This window comes from Leuresthes tenuis, unplaced genomic scaffold (genome assembly GCF_036924035.1).
Source record: "Leuresthes tenuis unplaced genomic scaffold, fLeuTen1.0.hap1 SCAF_3, whole genome shotgun sequence".
Taxonomy (NCBI): Eukaryota; Metazoa; Chordata; class Actinopteri; order Atheriniformes; family Atherinopsidae; genus Leuresthes; species Leuresthes tenuis.
The window spans coordinates 24441801-24460600 of record NW_027325357.1 but is presented as its reverse complement, the minus strand read 5'-3'; the positions used below and the strand labels follow the sequence as shown (position 1 = coordinate 24460600).

At 39.9% G+C, this 18800-nt stretch overlaps 1 protein-coding gene and 1 non-coding gene across 2 annotated transcripts; both read left to right on the top strand.

Annotated features, from left to right (window-relative positions):
* The first annotated feature begins 515 nt into the window (after positions 1–515).
* Positions 516–18345, top strand: eogt (EGF domain-specific O-linked N-acetylglucosamine (GlcNAc) transferase). The gene is made up of 15 exons (XM_072382684.1): positions 516–1411; positions 2400–2500; positions 2677–2785; positions 3011–3105; positions 3184–3288; positions 5774–5880; positions 6711–6814; positions 7655–7747; positions 8196–8267; positions 10298–10384; positions 15158–15226; positions 15540–15601; positions 15776–15895; positions 16278–16380; positions 16632–18345. The coding sequence occupies exons 1-15, from the start codon at positions 1208–1210 to the stop codon at positions 16776–16778; spliced, it is 1578 nt and encodes a 525-aa protein (XP_072238785.1). The 5' UTR covers positions 516–1207; the 3' UTR covers positions 16779–18345.
* Positions 3752–3824, top strand: trnar-acg (transfer RNA arginine (anticodon ACG)). Its single transcript has one exon. It is a non-coding gene; the product is annotated as a tRNA-Arg (tRNA).
* Positions 18346–18800: the final 455 nt, after the last annotated feature.

Sequence of the window (18800 nt, the reverse complement as noted above, 5' to 3'; positions counted from 1 at the left end):
GTGTCGTGCAGCAAAATGTATCTGAAGTACTAATATCACTGGTGTACATTTTTATAACTGGGACATATGTGCCCAGGCAGCATGTTACTAGGTCTAACTAGTTTAACCATCTTATATTCATTTTTATGAACAGGGACACCATATAAATCAGAGTTTAATGACTAACAGGAGGGGAGAGGAGAGTAAAAATCTGAGTTTTCTCCAATTATTGAGCTCTTGGAGCATTTAAACTGACACTGAAATTAAACTGTGTGTGAACTTTAGTTACGATAACTCATATTACTTCCATAACTTATAGAGGTTATGATGCTCTGACTACACGCTGCTCATAGTGAGATTATCAGTGGAAAAAGTTGGAAACGTGGGGTTTAATGTTTAATCCCATTAGCATGTTCAAAGCTTGTAAAATGACCCATCGTACAAGACCTTTTGTCATCAACGTAGATAAATTCTGTGGATTACAGAGCACAAAGCGGCTATAAATGGAAATGCTCAAGCACATACAACTACTTCAAAATTGTGATAGAATACTTGAGTGAATATACTCAGTTACCTTTGAGTCCTTACTTCCGTCACGTTAACACTTCAAAAACTTGTAATTAATGAGTGGTGATACTTAGACCTTCGCCATCCATTGTTAACAAACCTGCAGTATAGACAGTTTCCTATTTTCCCTCTTCCTTCAGATGTGAAAGGTTTGGAGGCCATTGTTGTACAACACAATGAGGTTACTGCTTTAAAAAAGGTCATACTGTAATGCTAAATCATCAGTCATTGAGATTGGGAGCGAAGGACGTCGTTTGCTCTAGGCTGTCGAAGCCCATGCATATTTGAGACTTTTAACGAAATAGCTTGGATCATAAAAAAACATGGCTGTTGATTGAAACCAGTGCTGCTTTGGCCACCTGCATAGGTCACACTGATACCAGCCAGTAGTGCTCATTTGCCCCTCCAGACCCAGTTATGAGTGCTCAGACAAGAGTCGGAAAAAGGTCAGTGTTATTTCCTGCAACAGGACCTGTCCTTATGAGGAGCTCAGATCCGCCTTGAGCTATGTTCCCACACGCTTGCTTGTGCCCACACGCTTTTGTACTGTGGTGTGAGGCTTTTAACTAAGATTACAGAGCTACAAGTCTGAGTCTGTGTCTCCTCTCGCAGAGTGCTGTGAAGAGAGACGACTATTTCATATGTCTGTGGAAGTCTGACTATGCAGCTCTTGGTAGCGCTGGGCATAGTTTTTTCCCTCACTGCGGTCACCACTGAGAAGGCTGAAAACACCAACCACAAACCAGCTGCACCGCTGCTTAACTACAGCAGGATCTCCCTGCCGCCAGAGCACGTACGCTTCTTCCTCTACAACAACAAGAGGGTCGCCAAGCAATGCCGCCTGGACCCACTCTGCCCTTTTAAAGTAAGATATGAAGTCTGTTCCTGTGATTATCGTTCTTTAAATATTTTTCCAGCGTATAGTTGTGGCCTGTTGATTCCTCTAACTTTGCTGTTCTTAAAAGAAAAGAGAAAAAGTTTTATGACTGAAAACAACACGAGACCAGTTAGTTAACAACATTGTCTTTTAGTGTTGAACTTACCGGTTTAGGCAGCACCATAAACCCTGTTATAAAGACTTTGATTTCTGTACTGCAGACCCTTTGTAAATGAACTCCCCTCTCTACTGTTGCTTGTGTGAAAACACTCCTTCGATGTTGCTGATGCTCGGTCTGCTGTGTCACAGTGATGGTTAGGAAACGTGGCTGGATCTCATGAGATATATTTCTTGCCCATTTCTTTTGTCTGTAATTGATAGATCTCGTGCACCATACTTTGAAATTGAATACTTTAGCAGTGGATGTGTGGAGTTAAGTCAAGAGTTTGCTCTACATTCTCAATAACGAGTGTAGCTGAAAAAAGCAAATTCTTCTATTTTACCCATAGTTTCAAAATATGGTTCTTCTGCAGTGTGATGCATTTCCCTTAGCTTGTCTGAATTTATTCCAATGATACCTAATTAACCCCCAAAAGGAAGTTGTATTATTTAAATTACTGAGGAAAAATAGATGAATAAATAAACTAAATTGAATTAATATCAAGTGTAACATAGACGAACATAACTGAAATCCTCAGAGACTGCCGTGAATGCATTGGTTTGTTTCCAGCCACACATACGGCTACCAAAGTAACACGTGTGAACACATTTGTTGGATCGTGAAACAAATTGGCTAATAATCAACCCTCACAGTTGTATCTCACACATTTCACGTCGCATCTTGTTCCATAGTTTTAGATCAACTTATCAACGCATCAAATGTTGAGATAAACTTGTGCCAGATCACAATGTGCAACTTTTTACCTTCTCCTGCTCTGAAAACACATATGTGTGATGACGCTTATTTTTACAACAGGATGCGCTGCGGGATCTGTCTGTCTGTTGGGGTTATGAAAAGAACTGCGATCCAGGAAAACGCTTCAGCTATCCCATCTGTACTAAAGCTGACTCTGGATGGTACTGTTCCTAAACTCACATTCACACACAACAAATCATGTAGTTCAGCATTTATTTCCAGGTGCCAGGTGTTCAATAGTATTAATGTTATTGATATTTACATTCTCCATCATTATTCCAAAGTAAATGCGTGCTCATCCATAGCCTGCTTCATGGATAAATCTCTGATCTGTCAGGGCCCGTTCACTGGATGCCGCCCAGGAGCTTTTCTGGAAGCAGGCTGATTTCGGCTACGTCAAAGAGCGCCTCTCTGAGCTCAAAACACTCTGCAAGGCCAGCAAGCCGGTAAGTCTGCTTATTTCCTCCGTTCCCACGGGCTTCCAGAGTCAACAGGAAGAAATAACCGGTAGAAATAGACACACAACAAAAGAGTTAACAAGACAATGGGCCTGAAATATTTTGCTGTTTAAAAAGGGAATACACTAAAGAGACAATTCTCTCAACTTTAAAGATTCAAAGGTCATTAATGTCCCTTAAATATATGATATCTCTTATCATCCTGTTTTCCAGGGGGACTCATTGTTAAGATGCAGCAGTCACACTAGATTCTGTAGGGCAACAAATCTTTACCTGGACTTGCGGAACCCACGCAGAGGTCACGAGAGGTAAATGCATATTTGACCTTTTGTTTTATAAATAATTTTGCTCTCACTGATTAAAATTCAACCATGTTTGTGCTGCAGGTACAATGAGGACTTCATACAGACGGGTGAGATTGGCGGACACTGCAGACTGAATAAACAAGCACTCGCTGCCGAAGGAGATCATAAAAGTCCTTTACAGTCATGGTGAGGCAGTACTTTCACACACTCACTTACTGTACTTTAATCTATGACTTTAGGATAAAAAAAGGGTTTGCAGGGCCTCAAACAGTTGCATGTTGGGGATGTGCTCACGCATGCAGCTTTTGAGCTTTATGCCTGATTTTCAAAGATGAAGTGCAGTTGGTCAAATGTGTTTGCTTTAGTATGTAGTAAAAAAGACCATTACTTAACACTGCTTTTCTCCCACATATCCATGTGCACTCACTACATTGATAGAATTTTGCTGACCATGTATCTGAAACTGTTAAAGTTATGCACTTAACAGTGTGAACTGTTCACTTTGAGTAAGACTAAGTGCTCACAAGCTCTACTAACAACTGCTATAGACTCAAAGGAATGTGAACCAATACATGAGAACAAAAGAAGTAACAGAACAGAGGGAACCTGCAGATGGATCTGTTGCTTTAAATAGATGGGCCCTTCCACAGGGCCAGTGGCGCAATGGATAACGCGTCTGACTACGGATCAGAAGATTCTAGGTTCGACTCCTGGCTGGCTCGATGTGTTTTATTAATTCATTTCTGGAGTTAGGAATACTGCGTCTAACTACAATTGTTGATAAGCTGCCCCTAATGCATAAATATATCTATATACATATATCTGTCCATGCACATTTTTCTCACTTTTAGAGATCAAATTAATGATCAAAACAAAACTGCATTGTTAATTTATGGTTTAGATTTGACCTGGGCTCAACCTGATTTTTAGCAATGAAAAAAGTCTCCTTAATTTGACAAGTTTGCCACTTTTAATTAAAAAAGTCTTCAAAGTCTGCTAGTTTAATGTGGTGTTACCTATCTGATACATTTTGTACTTGTGATGCATTACTATATACAAAACCAGAGCTGATATTCATGCCAAGCTTCACGACAACAAGTGTTCAAACAGCATGTTTTCTCAGTCTGGACACAACTGTGTGTTAGATAAGCTTGCTCCTTCAAGCTCATCTTCACAGACATCTTCATAGTATTCCAGGTGATCAGCGCTGAAAGGTAGAGGTTCATGAGTCCTTTGAAAAGTACGCATCAAAAATGGCAAAACAGGGCACCAAAAGTGTGTAGAGTTGATTAGTGCATGAAGGCACATGCACAGTGCCACTGGACTGTTGTTGTAGGTCCCTTTATGATACTTTATTGTAGTCCACTTTGTACATTAAAGTTCCCTGAATAATGTTTGATTCAGGACTACAAACCTCTGTGTTTAACAGCCACGTCTGTTGCACTTTATGCTCAGACAGAGTTTTCACAATCGGGTAAATGTTTCATGTTTTATTGAATATGTGGAAATCCCATTGGGTAAAATTGTTCAACATGTGACAAGTTTCACGAGCTCTATGCAGTGAAAAATGCGTGCAGCCCCCATTATCTTTGGTGCTTACCTTTGAAAGCTTTAACAAAGACCAACAGTACTTTTAGATGACTAATTTTGTCCAACAACCACCCAGAAACTTTTTTTTTAAACCTGGAGCAATTGGTGCAGTCTTGGATGTGTTCTGAAGAAAGTGGCAGCTTCAGTGAATGATCTGTCGCAGTACAGTACATCCAGTGCTCTTCTTACGTCGTAGTTTATGCTTTAACGTCATTTGAGCGGACCAATCACAGCTACTAAGTGGCTACGTCGTCGACGTTGACCCCTCCGCCGTAGCCTGACGTGCACCTCTAAAAAATTCTAACTACATGTCGCGTAGACGCGGGCCGTGAGGGCTGTGATTGGTCCGCTCAGAACGTCATTTCCGGCAGTTGCCTTTTCTGGTCTCATTGGCTGTATACGTCGAAGAAGCTCGTTGACATTCGAAATGATCTAAAGTGCATTTGTTCATCCAGGTTGTAAAAGGCTGGTTGTACAGACCACCCCCGAGAAAGTCTTCTCTGTCGCCTGCGCTTAAACATTAACACTTAAACATATTGATGAGCTCCAACTGCAAATACAGCTGCTCCACTTCGGTTGCCATTGTTTACTGTTGTTAACTGTGACTGGAAGAAAAAGCAAGGATTCGGCTATAACCCCTGAAACAACACAAACACACATCCACACCTCCCTACCGGCATGGTGAATTGCAGAGCAACGTGTTCCCTCGACGCAGAACTTTGAATGCTCAATGAAGACGTCACGTCGACGTTCTGGAAGACTATAAATCTAGCTTAAGTGGTCTAGACAGAAGCTTGGCATGAGGGGTGCAAAAGTTGCTTAGGAGGAAATATAGTAATAAAGCAGGTTCTCCTGATGTCTCCTCTGGTTTCTCCTGTTGCATCAGAGATGCATCATCTCTCCTGTTGGAGATCAACTATTCCTACTACTCACATGGAGCCTTGGAATGCGAACGTGTGCACTCAATATTTGAACAGCAAACATTGCAGTGAACATGTGATGTCTGCATTTCTCATGTTGTGCCACCTTTCCTCCTGAATGTAACATTTTTACTGTTTCATTTACTGCTGGGATGTTGTAGGTATGCTGAGCTACAGACATATATGGAGCTAAACTTCCATCCCATAGAGGATGGACACTGTGACATCATCATTGAAAAACCCACTGTTTTCATGAAACTTGATGCAGGCAAGTAAAAAAGATTTACTCGACTCAGTTAAAAGTCTCGCTGTTGTTATAATTGGCTTTGTTCTTAGACATTATAAATTCATATTCTGTATTTTACTAAATAACCTATGTTCCTAGCTGGTACTTTTCCACTCTGCTCATACTGCACAATCGATGACCTTAAAATGGTCCAAGACCTTAAGATAGCATAACTAGACTAAATAACTGGGTCAGATGAAACTTCTCTGTCTTGTCAGACTGGTACATTCCTAAAGCAACACTCACACACACACACACATTGTTTATCACATCCAAAGAACACGACGAGGACAGTGGTTGGTCTGCTCGTGCCTCTAAAAACTGGCCAATTATACTCTGTCGAGTGGAAGTACAACCTCTGTGAGATGAAGCTGAATATAAATATGAAATGTTTCTGGATATCGGGGCTCGGCCTGACGGATTTCCTGCGAGATCTGTCACTCCGAGTCAAACGCTGCAATATAATTTACATGTGAGCACTAATAAATACTTTTTTAATAAACCATTTCTCCAGCTTGTTCTTGGGCTTCCAATGAAAGAATCAGGCTAGCACTGTCTAAGGTTACTGACATATTTACTTTTAATGCAAAATAAGGAGAAACAACACACCTATATTTGTACATACAGTATGTGCACGTTGTGTGTAGTTGCCGTGGTACTAAATGAGGATGTTTCTCCAGTCAGCTCCTGTTTCTAGTTTGTGATAGCAGTGATTTCAGTCAACTGGCAGCATTGCAGTGAGTTTCCAGAATATTTTTGTTCTTTTAATTTTTTGGTTTCACCTACAATAGTGTTTTTTTTTCCCCTAATAGGGGTAAACATGTACCACCATTTCTGTGACTTTGCCAACCTCTACATCTCCCAGCACATAAACAACTCCTTCAGCTCAGATATCTACATCATCATGTGGGACACGGTAGGAACCTGTTTTCTCCTGCTACCATCGCTGTGGAGGGGAGGGTTGCAGATGGCTTTTGTAACGCTTTGTTTTAGTTTAATCAACAAATGTAGTTGGTGATACACAGCTGATCAATTTCCAGAGAAAATATGTTATCAAATGTTCATTTCTTACCACCCTAATAGTCTGAAGCAAATAGGGGTAAATGTCTAAGGGCCCATGTCCACATGCCAAGGCGCTCAGAAGCGCTCACTGCCGACATTTCACCAAAAAAGCGCTTTCACCAGCACTTTTGAAAATATCTGTGACAACAATATCATGGCAACATATCCCCGCTTTAACCATTGCTGCTACAGCTTTTTAATATCTTATGCCTATTTGCTCAAACATGCTTTGTTGAGCTACAGAAAAGGAGGGCACTTGCTCATACTGACAGCTGAATGAGCTCTCCTGTCACCTATGAGACAGACATAATAGGTTGCCTGAAAAAAACACTGACGACACCAAAAAAAGTTTGTGCGCGTAGCAGTCGCGCTAAAAGGCCTTTTTCTCAAGGCGGCAGCATGCAGTCACATTTACTCTCTACTCATGGGGAACATTTTAAAATTTTAAAAAGGTGCTGGCTCTCAGAGAAAAGCGATAAATGGACACCAGCCATTAGAAGCTTATATCACACTTTTAATAATCTATCAAAGGCAAACAAAAGGTAATAGTTTCCAAAGGTTTTTGTTATGAATAGGTAGAAGTAGAACAGAGAAAAAGATGCTGGTGGAAGCATATACATTTTGATTGTTGTTTCTGTTTTTGTCTTTGTGTGTGTTTGTGTGTGTGTTATATCCTCCTTTTGTTTTTTCACAGAGTCATTATGGGTTTGGAGATCTGTTCAGTGAAACATGGAGGGCCTTCTCAGATTATGACATCATCCACCTGAAGAACTATGACTCGAAAAGAGTAGGCATCCCCTCACGTCTGGGTGGTAATTTTATAGTTCTTATCTGTAAGGCTGAAGCTCTATTATTCAGTAACTGTGTGCAAAGGTTATTTTTTTGGTGTAATATTTGACATCCATAGCTGGAATAATTTCCTGAGGCACATGGGAAGTTTGTTTGATTATCCACATGCGGTAACAGACACAGATGAGTTCTTGAGGGATTGATGTCTACTGGAGTTTGACTTTAGAATACAACTTATGTGATGCTTTATTCAAAGTCACATTTCTGAGAATGTTGCCAAGTTGTTCATACACAAATGTTTATTGAATGGTTTTTTAAAACATTTCTATACCATAGATAAGTAGACATACATTCACAGTGTGTGCAGTGTGTGCTGCACCATGAAACATGGAGTTAAATGTCATGCTGAATGCCAGCCTTGGTGATTTATTCACATTTGTCCATAGGTATGCTTCAAAGATGCCTTCTTCTCCCTTCTACCGAGAATGAGATACGGCCTTTTTTACAACACTCCTCTTGTAAGTTACCCCTCATTTGTATGTGTGTGATTTTGTGTGTGTGTGTGTTTGGTGAATTTGGGGGAAATGATAGCATGTAACAAATCGCTTTCAGTTAATGTGGATGCCATTAAAGTACTTCAGTACGAAACTGACATAAAAATGACATTTCCTTAAGTGTTTGAGGTGAAACACGGTTTTAATTCAGCCGAGTAGAAGCTGTATGGGTAATCTTTTAAGTAAAGAAAAGTTTCATGTTAAAAGATACCAAAAGTCTCCATTTTAACCTTTCCAAATGTGTGAATTTGCTGTTTTTGTTAGAGGTTTGGACAAAGCAAGCATTGTGATGATGACACTTTGAGCTCAGGGACTATTTTTATAAATCAGTAAGTTGAAAATGTAATCGGCAGATTAGCAGATTATTGTACCTGGATGAATTTCAAATGGCTTTCCCGCTCATGTCCTTGCTTCATCATAACAAACGCTTTATGCACAAACTGAAAGCAGCATCCAGCACTATTCACCGCAGTGATCAGTTCCTACAACTGGGCCTTTCTGTGCCTTTTTTGTGATGATTTATGTCTGACACAAGAGGCGTGGGTAAGGTTTGGAAAAGAAATCTCACACACAGTGATAATACAGCAAAATAGTTATTGTGTTTTGGTGCAAGAAAAAAAAGGATGAAAGTAACTTGAGTTTCATGACCAGATCAGACCTTTGCTCAGCAGTAATAAAGCTCAGAACTAAACCTACAGAAAGCAGTGACTCAGTGTGTCACGACTCACGTGTCGTGTTAGATTATTGTTCGCCTGTATGTCCAAACCATTCCTTTGAATGCAAACAGAAATAATTAGGCTTCCTATGAAAAATTCACAAGATGAAATATTATGTTTCGAACACATTAATATGTGCATCTGTCCTTCTTTGGGTTGCTCATACTGACCCAGCATGCTGTTAGTGCTGAAATGAAGGTAAATAAACCAGATTTTTATGAACAGTTTGGGCATGACTGCCATTTGGATAGAAACATCTCATGTCAGAAATTAAAAGTAGTAAATGTTTAACAATGTAGTCTAAGCAGGTTCACTTGTGAACTGACTCATTGATTTGTTAATTATTAGTTTAGTTTTCCATCTCTGAAAATGATCCAGACGGGGTAAATTTCGTGCTTGCACGTTCGGGCCCTTAGATTTATTTCAGTATGTTGGTCCCCGGTAATGTTTACCTCTGTGTCATCGGTATGCATTGTTCTACTCTTTAGCTCTAAGTGGAAAAAAAGGGAAATGAGTAATTTGTGAAATGCAAAAATCGATCATTTTTCACATTTGGTTTTCATGTTTTTCGTTTTTTATTCTGAGAACACCCGCTCGTTTTTTTCAGATTTTTCTTGTTTTCTTTAAAGCGAAGAAATGAAAACCACAGCACATCAGCTCTTCATTTTTGGTTTGAAAGGAAGAAAATGACCCGCCTGAACACAAGCACCATGATATCTGGTTCAGTCACAAACATGCCGTTTATGTCAAATATTTATGTAATGTATTCAGTCGATGTGCAAGCGCTTCTGCTATTTAAATGATAATTCCAAGCAGATAACTATAAAGGGGACATCGTGTAAATATGTGTTATCCTGTGACTCAAACCTTGAGGTGGGAAATATTTCTAGGTCAGCCTCAAGCTGATGCTGATTGCCCCTGCAGCGTATGTCATGTTTATATTCATGTGCTCACACATAGAATTGCACTGCAGGAGTCCGTATGTGCGATTCTAAGATTTGAGAAGGCTCATATAATATTCATTCCATGGAAATAGATATAGAAATGTGTCTACAATTGTCAGATTCTCAGCTCTAAATACATTTTTCACCACAGTCCGATTCACCAATTGTGGTCAGATTCAATTAGACTTCAATTAATGTAAAATCACACAGTACAAGTTCTCAAAAAAGTCTTTTTTTTCATGACCGTATATGCATTTTCTTGCAGGGATTTGTTTTGAACATGTAGAAAATGAATTGCACATCTGAATGAATTTGACTCTTGTGGTGATTGCAGATCTCAGACTGCTCCACTGAAGGGATGTTCAGGGCGTTCTCTCAGCACGTCCTGCATCGGCTGAACATCCCACAAGACAGGCCACAGGTAGGACGGCAGCTGCTTTTTTCTTGTAATCATGTTTATATGGGATGCACGCAGAATTGTGAGCACCTTTTCACCTTTGATATAATCACATGGAGACTTATAGGTTCTTATGAATTCCCTCTGTGCGAAGCTTACATGCTAACAATGGTTACCTCCAGATACTCCAGAGGGGTGATGATTCCCATCAGGGGTCTCAGATTTTTTCAGATGCACTTACTGGGCTGTTAAGACGATATTATGATTGACAATTTATTTCTTGCTGTTGATTTCTTTGTAACTTTCCACTATAAGAAAAGTAAAACAGCTATTCTGTTGTTTCTTAACCAAAGCAAGAGGTTTGGCCGATGAATGTGATCATTACCATTTGGTTTTCTGTTTGGAAGATTAGCAAGATTACTCTCAAACTACCATCTGGATTCCGTGAAATGTGGTGAGAAGTTGTAGCAAAGGAAGAACCCATGAGATTTTGAAATGGATCAGGAGAAATAGTGGTCTCTGAGCATTCTTGTTTGTACATGTCATCAATAAATTCCCGACATTCACTGGTTTCACAAAGCAGTTATTACCACCCATGTTTTTTTTGGTGAACTAAGGAAGGGTTCATAAAGATTGTACTCACTGAAACCAGCCAGATATTTATTTTTCACTAATAGCAACTTGTTTGCAGACTCACTTCATGCATTAATAAGAATATGATCCTTCCTTGATGGTGGCGAGAGAACCAAATTGCAGCTGTTTGAGTGTGAGAAAAGAACATGTCGTGGTCACAGAGCACTGACAGTGTCTCATCTGCATGCTCAAGATTTTACTGTGCGTTTGGTTGACTGGAGCAGTTGACCTGCACATGCACGTATCTGCCCGAGCCTTCAGCCTGTTATTCGTCACCATAGGAGTTATGTGATTGGTAGGTGTTGTTTGTTTCTCTGATTCGTATCAAATCTTCACTAGAACTTAGACATGGTCTTTTTCATACATTCTTCAATGAATTATATTTAAACATACCTTTTTCAGCTTGTATTTTTGTTTATTATTTCTTTTAGAAAGTCCAGCACAGGTATGCCCCATAGCAAAGTTTTTCTTCGCATATGTTTGTAGGTACATTGGCTCAAACAGCAGAAGCAAAAGGAGAAACTGACGGGGGGGCTTAAAACAGGACTGAAAAACAATTCAATGCAGTGAGTGTTTGGCTGTGACTGGCTAATAAGCTCCTTGGTGGTCAGCTGGTTTGAATTTGATGTCCTCACTGTTATGTTCTTGATTGATTTATAGTCGGGTGACATTCATGTCTGCTTGTTTTGTTTTGTGGAATGACTAATGCCGTCAGTGTTATCCTGTCACTCTCAAAATGAAAATTGATAGGATTCTTCTGGGATATTTATGAAATCTCTAAATCTAATTTAAGCTGTGCTTTGCGTTTTTGATTCATGTTTAAGGTTTTAGTGTGATTTTGTCAAAGTTAGACTTTGAAACACACTTAACTTTAATGTTTATTTGTCATTGACTGGAGGGCTCCAATTAATGTTGGAATTCTGCTCATCTAGTGTAAGAGATACCATGTGCAGTGCAGGCAGGTAGCATTTAAGTTTGTGTGATACTACTTTTGAAATCAGGATAACCGCAGTTCACTGCATGGTGGTTAGCACAGCAAGAGGGCCTTTCTGTGTGGAGTTTGCATGTTCTCCCTGTATATGCATGGCATGTTCTGTATGTGTGGTACTCTGGCTTCCTCCCATCACCCAGGAACATGCACGTTAGATTCATTGGTGACTCCAAGTTGTCCCTAGGAGTGAGTGCTAGTGTGCATGGTTGTTTGTCTCTCTGTAGTCCGGTGATGGACTGGTGACCCATCCAGGGTGTACCCTGCCTCTTGCCCAATGACAGCTCAGATAGGCTCAAGCCCCCTGCGACCCTGAGTTGGATTAAGTGGGTATATAAAATGCAGGTAGCAGGTTGTGTACCTTGCCCTTGGGATGATTTCCTTTGTTTTTGTTATCCCGCTCCCACTATGTGACGTGGTGTACGCTGCCTCTCGCCCAGTGGTAGTTTGGTTCAGTTCCACCCCATATACCCCCCATGTCTCCAACCCCCTGCAATCCTGAGTTCGACTAACCTGGAAAAGGTGGATGGAATTGATGAATGCATCCTTTTATGCTCTATAACAACTGAACATGTCATGATGTCTCAAAAAAAGTACCCTTGTTTTGTATTTGCTGCTGCCTATCTTGGCCAGGTCTCCCTTGAAAAAGAGGTTCTTAATCTCAATGGGATCTTCCTGGTTAAATAAAGGTTATAATAAAATAATAAATAAAAAAACCTTAAAACTCAGCACAAGGTCAGCAGAAACAGCAGAGAACCTCTTTGGTGGCCTTTAAGGCTAGTACCATAATAGCATGAGTGGGAAGATAACAGTTGGAAATATGAAGTTTTAACAAGCTAAAATTCCAGCATGAAAAAGGTGATCAGAACAATAGCATTGCTTTTTGTTCACTAAATAAGTTTAATGTTTGTGAGATAAGGCTCTCTAGAAATGTTATTCTAAGGCAATCTGTGTTCACTCCAAATAAAAGGAGACAGAGCTGCATACATGCAGAACGGTCTGTCAGCCAGGGTTTGATTTTCTGTCAATCTTTCAGAAACACTTTAGTTTTAAAATTGATTGATTTCTCAGATGTATTGCTTAGTGTGTTTAAGGATTTCGCATTTTCATTACCACTCTGCAGAGCCTCAGCCTCCAATGCTTTTAAAGCTACCAGCAGCTCCCTGAGGGGTTATTGTTTAGGGTGTAATATTTTTACTGCTGTTTGGCTTCCTTTCCCTGTCAGGTTTTCCTGTTCTGGTTTTTGCAGTCACTGGGGGATTTCTTAATACACAGTGTGGAAGGACGTGTTTGATGATTTCCACCACATTGTTTTTGTAAATTAGATTTTTCTTGCATTGATTTCTTGCAACCCTCCCTGTCTGATTCTGTCTAAGTTAGTGTTTCATTATTTGTTCAAGTATGATTCTAAATCTAGATACATACATACTTTCTACTTTAATACTTTGCCATCGACTTGCTTACCAAAGTTATGGAGGTTGGAGCAGGAAAGAGGACTGTATTACTTACTTTCTTTTTACTATTTTTTGAGCTGCTTTATATATATATATATATATATATATATATATATATATATATATATATATATATATATATATATATATATATATATATCATGCTTTAATTCAAAATATTACAAAAAGTAACATGCGAAAACAGTTGGATCAAATTTCACAAGAGCAGATGATCAGTGCCTTAAAATCTCAGGGCACCTCTGCTTTATAGGACTTCAGGTCATAACTGCATCACTAGCAAGCTGGTTTTCTTCCCGATCAGTTTTTACTATGTAGTTAGATGCACTGACCTGCCAGAGGAGGCTGAGTCATGAGGGGTGCGTATGTTGTATGCAACAATGGCTGGGTGGTACCAGAGACTTTTCAGAAAGGATAAGGCACTATTTATTTGTGTCACATGTGTTTCCCCGCCTTGCATGTCCGTTATCAGAGGCCAGCAGCAGGTCACAGGTTTATTCTCTCCACTCGGAGAACTGAACACGAACACAGGTTCTAATTGAGTCACCTCAGTCTCTGATGGAAATACTAGTAACATTTGACTTAAGCTGCTCATGTTATTAACATTTTGACAAAAAATTAAATTTTTCAGACAAACAAAAAATATACCTGTATTTTCAGGGGAAAATGAACTTTGTTCAGTGCCTGCCTGTGTCTCAGCAGCACTTTCTTCAGAGATCTTGGTAACATAAAAGCTAAATATAGTGTATTTTTAGTTTAATTATTATTAGATCATTATCACTTGAACTAGGCCCAGCCAGAAGAGTAGAAGTCAAGACCATTTTGTATTGTTAGTGCAACTTGAAATGTGTTATTTTGTTGGTGCAGAGGATCTTTTAATGAACTTCCAAATGAATGACAGGACCCATGCTTTCGCAGCAGAGCATTGCATTTAATCAAGCTAGTTATTCACTTCACCAATCAGAATTCAGTTCATTGGGTAGTCATATAATTTACTGAATATATACTAAATGGCTTTTCAGCTGGACTTGGGGCCATACCAGTCGAGCTTCTGACTGAAGCTGTACAGCTCTTCCTTCCATTCCTTGATTTATAGCATCAGTCAGAAACTCCCAGTGCTACTCAGCTGTGTTGTGTACTGTTCATCAGTTCATTCACTTTTTCCAGTCTGCCTGCATCATAATTTGCTGTTGTCTTCATTCTCTTATGAATGTTTTTCAATACGCTTTTTCTTTTGTCTTCCTCATGGTCAAAGATGAGAAACTGGGTCTACTGAATGCATGTGTGAAAACTGTAACTAGGCCTTGTAGTTTGGTTTATTATGCAAAGATAATTGCATGCATTCAATTACTTTTGATTGAAGCATAGTGTTGGTGTGATCCTTATTGCTTTATCCCATTTGGTACAAATATTGCCACCTCAAAAAAGTCAAGATACGCTGTGAACACAAGGTGGCAGTAGAGACTGCAGAAATTAAAGTACAGGTCTGCTGACTGCACAGCCTAATAAGAGCACATTAGAAAAGACAAACCTTTTTCCTCTTTAGAAATTAATTCTAATGTGATTTCAGACCATCAGCCCTGTCTACTTCGCTGTATGTAAGAGTCAGTTAATGAAGCATTCTAATTCATTTTGAGTTAGCAGCAGAGCTGTCTATCTTTTCTGTCCTTGACTGATGGATTTTTGGCACGTTGTTGTTTTCAGGTGGGGCGTGTTCGTGTCACCCTGCTGGCACGCAGCACAGAATACAGAAGGATACTAAACCAAGTGGAGGTGAGTTCAGCATCTCTCTCCGTCTTTCTTATTTTTTTCCTTACACATGTTCTTCACTCTCCATCCTATTCTCAACTTTCGATCTTCCTTTTCCTTTATTCTCTGTGCTTCTCTTTCCCTCTTTTCACCTACCCCCCATCCTCTCCCTCTCTTCCCTCCATTGATTTACTGTCCACTTCTGTTAAATACTTGTTTGAAATCTTATTTGCTATAAACAATACAAGTACGAAAAGCTTGTGATTTATATTGTCACCACCCATATTTGTTTGCTCCCTCATCGATCACAGAGCACTTCCTTCTGTTGTTGTTACAGCTGGTAAATGCCCTCAAAACTGTGCCTCTACTGGAGGTCAATGTCGTCGACTACAAATACAAGTGAGTTATAGAGTGGTTACATCTGAGTGCAGGAGCTATTCGGTGCTGCTTGGCATTGCTCGGACATGGAACACTTCTATGTACGAATAAATGAAAATGGGTTTTGACGACAACAGTGTGATGATGTTTACTCAGTAAAGGAGACAGATGTGTAACTCTCACACTATCTTACAGGGATGTTCCCTTCCTGGAGCAACTGAGGATCACCCACAACTCTGACATCTTTATAGGGATGCACGGGGCTGGTCTCACACACCTCCTCTTCCTCCCCGACTGGGCTGTCATCTTTGAGCTGTGAGTGACATTTTTTGTCCGAGCATGTGTGTGTGTATGAATGTCAGGAGAAGCTGTGGAGCGGGGAGGGCAATTGCTTTGGCAGCATGCTCTTTCCAGAGCGCCTCTCAGCCACTTGGTGTATGACTGTGAAATGCTGCCTAATTAATCAGGCGTTCATCACACCTGGCAGTCCTTGGTAGGGAAGCTGAATGGAATGTGTGTGTTTGTGTGTGTGCAGCAGCCCACGTTGTTGATTCTGTGTGGATTTACATGAATGACACAGAGACAGAAGCGCAGTGGGCTTATGTACAGCAAAGAGGGGGAAAAAAAACAGAAGATTGAGTAAAGTGAGGCAGGCTGAAGAGAACATGAGATGAGTGTCTTGATCTGCCCCTCTCAGATATAACTGTCAAGATGAGAGCTGCTATAGAGATTTGGCTCGTCTGCGGGGCATTCGATATGTGACTTGGCAGAAAATGGGCAAAGTGCTCCCACAGGACAAGGTATGGAAACTCCCTTACAAGCCATTAGCTTCCCACTACCGTAGCAAAATGAAATAATCTTCTCTGTCTCACATGTACACACACTAACATGCACACAGTTCATTGTGTGCACTTACAGGTACAGTCGAAAAAAAGTTCAGTCTTATGTTATCATATTCATTGTCTTTACGGTAACTACCGGTACCGGTGGCAGCCTGAAAACACAAATACGTACTCCTGTAATGACATGTTTGCTGTCATACCTTCCTCAGGGTCATCACCCCACCCTTGGGGACCATCCAAAGTTTACCAACTACTCATTTGATGTGAGGGAGTTCATGCGCATTGTGCTGGAGGCAGCTGATTATGTCACACACCATCCCAAATGGCAGCGTGGAGTCCGTCATGATGAGCTCTAGAGTATCTGTAAGTGTATGTGAGGAGCACAGACGTCTGACAGCTGAGGGACTTTTAAACTGAACATCAAAAATAACTCTATATGTTGGTAGAGTCATTTTTAAGGTATTCTTAAATCTTGCCCCTCCCACCAGTGAATCTCAGTCATACGGTGGGTTGTTTGTCCCCTCCTGTCTGCTACTTTGATAGGTCTGAATGAGTAAAAGCAGTATGGTGACAGTTCAAGTTTAAACAGTTTTCACTAGCTCTGTTAGTTTCAGATCAGCTAAAGTGTGTGTGCAGTTGAAGCAGCTGGAGAGCAATAAGATGTGTCCTATGTTTCTTCATTACCGCCACTACAGCTCATTCCACATCGTCAAAGATAGTAAATGAGCAGCTGTTTTGGCGTTCCTTCACGTGCGACACGTTGTCCGGTTTCATCAGTGACACAGTGATGGGAGGCCACTTGAGAGCTGTTGACAATCACACAGCACATCCAGCATAAACCAGTCACATGTCAAGTTCAGTTTCATCATGCTGGAGTAATACACCATTTTCGCAGTTAGTTCTGACAGTAGGCCTGTCACAATAGAAGAGTTTCTCTTCACAATTAAATTGACCAAATAAATCCAGAATGATGACATTATCGCATTATTTAAAAAAAAAAGAAGATGATAATAACACTATCCGTTGAATTAGTCTTTAATGTTGCTTATTGTTGTTTTCATTTTTGAAAAGTGAATTACACTCAAAATACTTAAAGGACTGTACAAAAGTACACAAAAAGAACAATGTCACTTCATAAGAAAGTACAAGTGCACACAGATGAATTAGAGTTCAAACGATTCACAAGGCCTAACGATACAGTTGAGGCTGAATCAAACATGATTTCATCACGTTAACAATATCTACATTTCTCTTTTTATATTAACTATGACTCTCATTACTGGTGTATCGCAACCCACCTACTTGAAATATTGAATTGATGTGGTTTTAAGTTAAAACCCATCTCAGACTCTTTGAACCTCGAAAAGGTAGACTGAGGATGGATGCGTTTCATGCATCTGTAACTGAAACATTACAAACTATAATGTTTTATTTGTTAGCTGTATCTCTGAGATATTAAACAGGCTTTTAAAAATCTACTGTTAGACATGTGTTTACATTGTCCCCTTTGTTATGTGTCACATTTACTATTTATACTTGCATTGTGTAGGTTAGATGGAATAACTTTGGATAGTGTGGCTTGTGTTTGTTTGAATGTCTTTGCATTTCACAAAAGGAAAAGTCAGTGTCGGGCGCTGCTGCTATCTGTTAACTTTCCTGAAGCCTTTTGTTGTTGCTGTTAGATTTAAATTTTAATATAAATGTGGCTGAAAGGAAATGAGCACGATTTGCATGCAGTCTGATACAATGCACAGGAATGCTTTTAGCAATGAGATTGTGTGTTTATTTGTTTTCTTCTCTGTGAGCTTGATGTTTTATTTATCGATGAAAAAGTGTTGATTTAAGTCTGACCTTTTTGGTTATGGCTTTCCATTCTTGTAGGCAATTTTCATATTCAAGAGCAGTGCACTATTTTGAAATAAAGAATTATGAAAAACAAAAATGCTGAAGCATGTATTCCTCTCTTTGCAGGCCACATTAGGCATCAGAGATTTAATTCATCTTTATTTAATCAATCATCTTCTGAAGTCTGACCTTGAAGGGGGAAACTGAAGCTTGTGTCTTGCCAGTTCTTTCTGATGCCAGACAGCCCTTTGCTGTGGCTTTCATTATTTTAGCGAGTTCAGGTGTAAGAAGGGAAAGGGCTCCTCGCAAAAGGGCACTTGTTCAGTTTTTATTGTCACTATAATAAATCTGGATGACCTCAAAAACTGCCCGAGTTAACAGTGATGACTTACAGCCACGTGGGGGCAGTACAACACCACACATGACGCCTGATCTTAACCCTCCGCTGTGACCGTCCCCGACTGACTTAGTTTCAACGGGGTTGACAGAAAAAAAAAACCTTCTCCCAGATATACCCAAAAGGTCATAAGAAG

Excerpts from the sequence above, each read along its gene's own strand:
- eogt (XM_072382684.1), top strand. The coding sequence starts at position 1,208 with ATGCAGCTCTTGGTAGCGCTGGGCATAGTTTTTTCCCTCACTGCGGTC. Across the intron at positions 3,106-3,183 it reads CCACGCAGAGGTCACGAGAG|GTACAATGAGGACTTCATAC; the intron begins GTAAATGCATAT and ends TTTGTGCTGCAG. Across the intron at positions 10,385-15,157 it reads TCCCACAAGACAGGCCACAG|GTGGGGCGTGTTCGTGTCAC; the intron begins GTAGGACGGCAG and ends TGTTGTTTTCAG.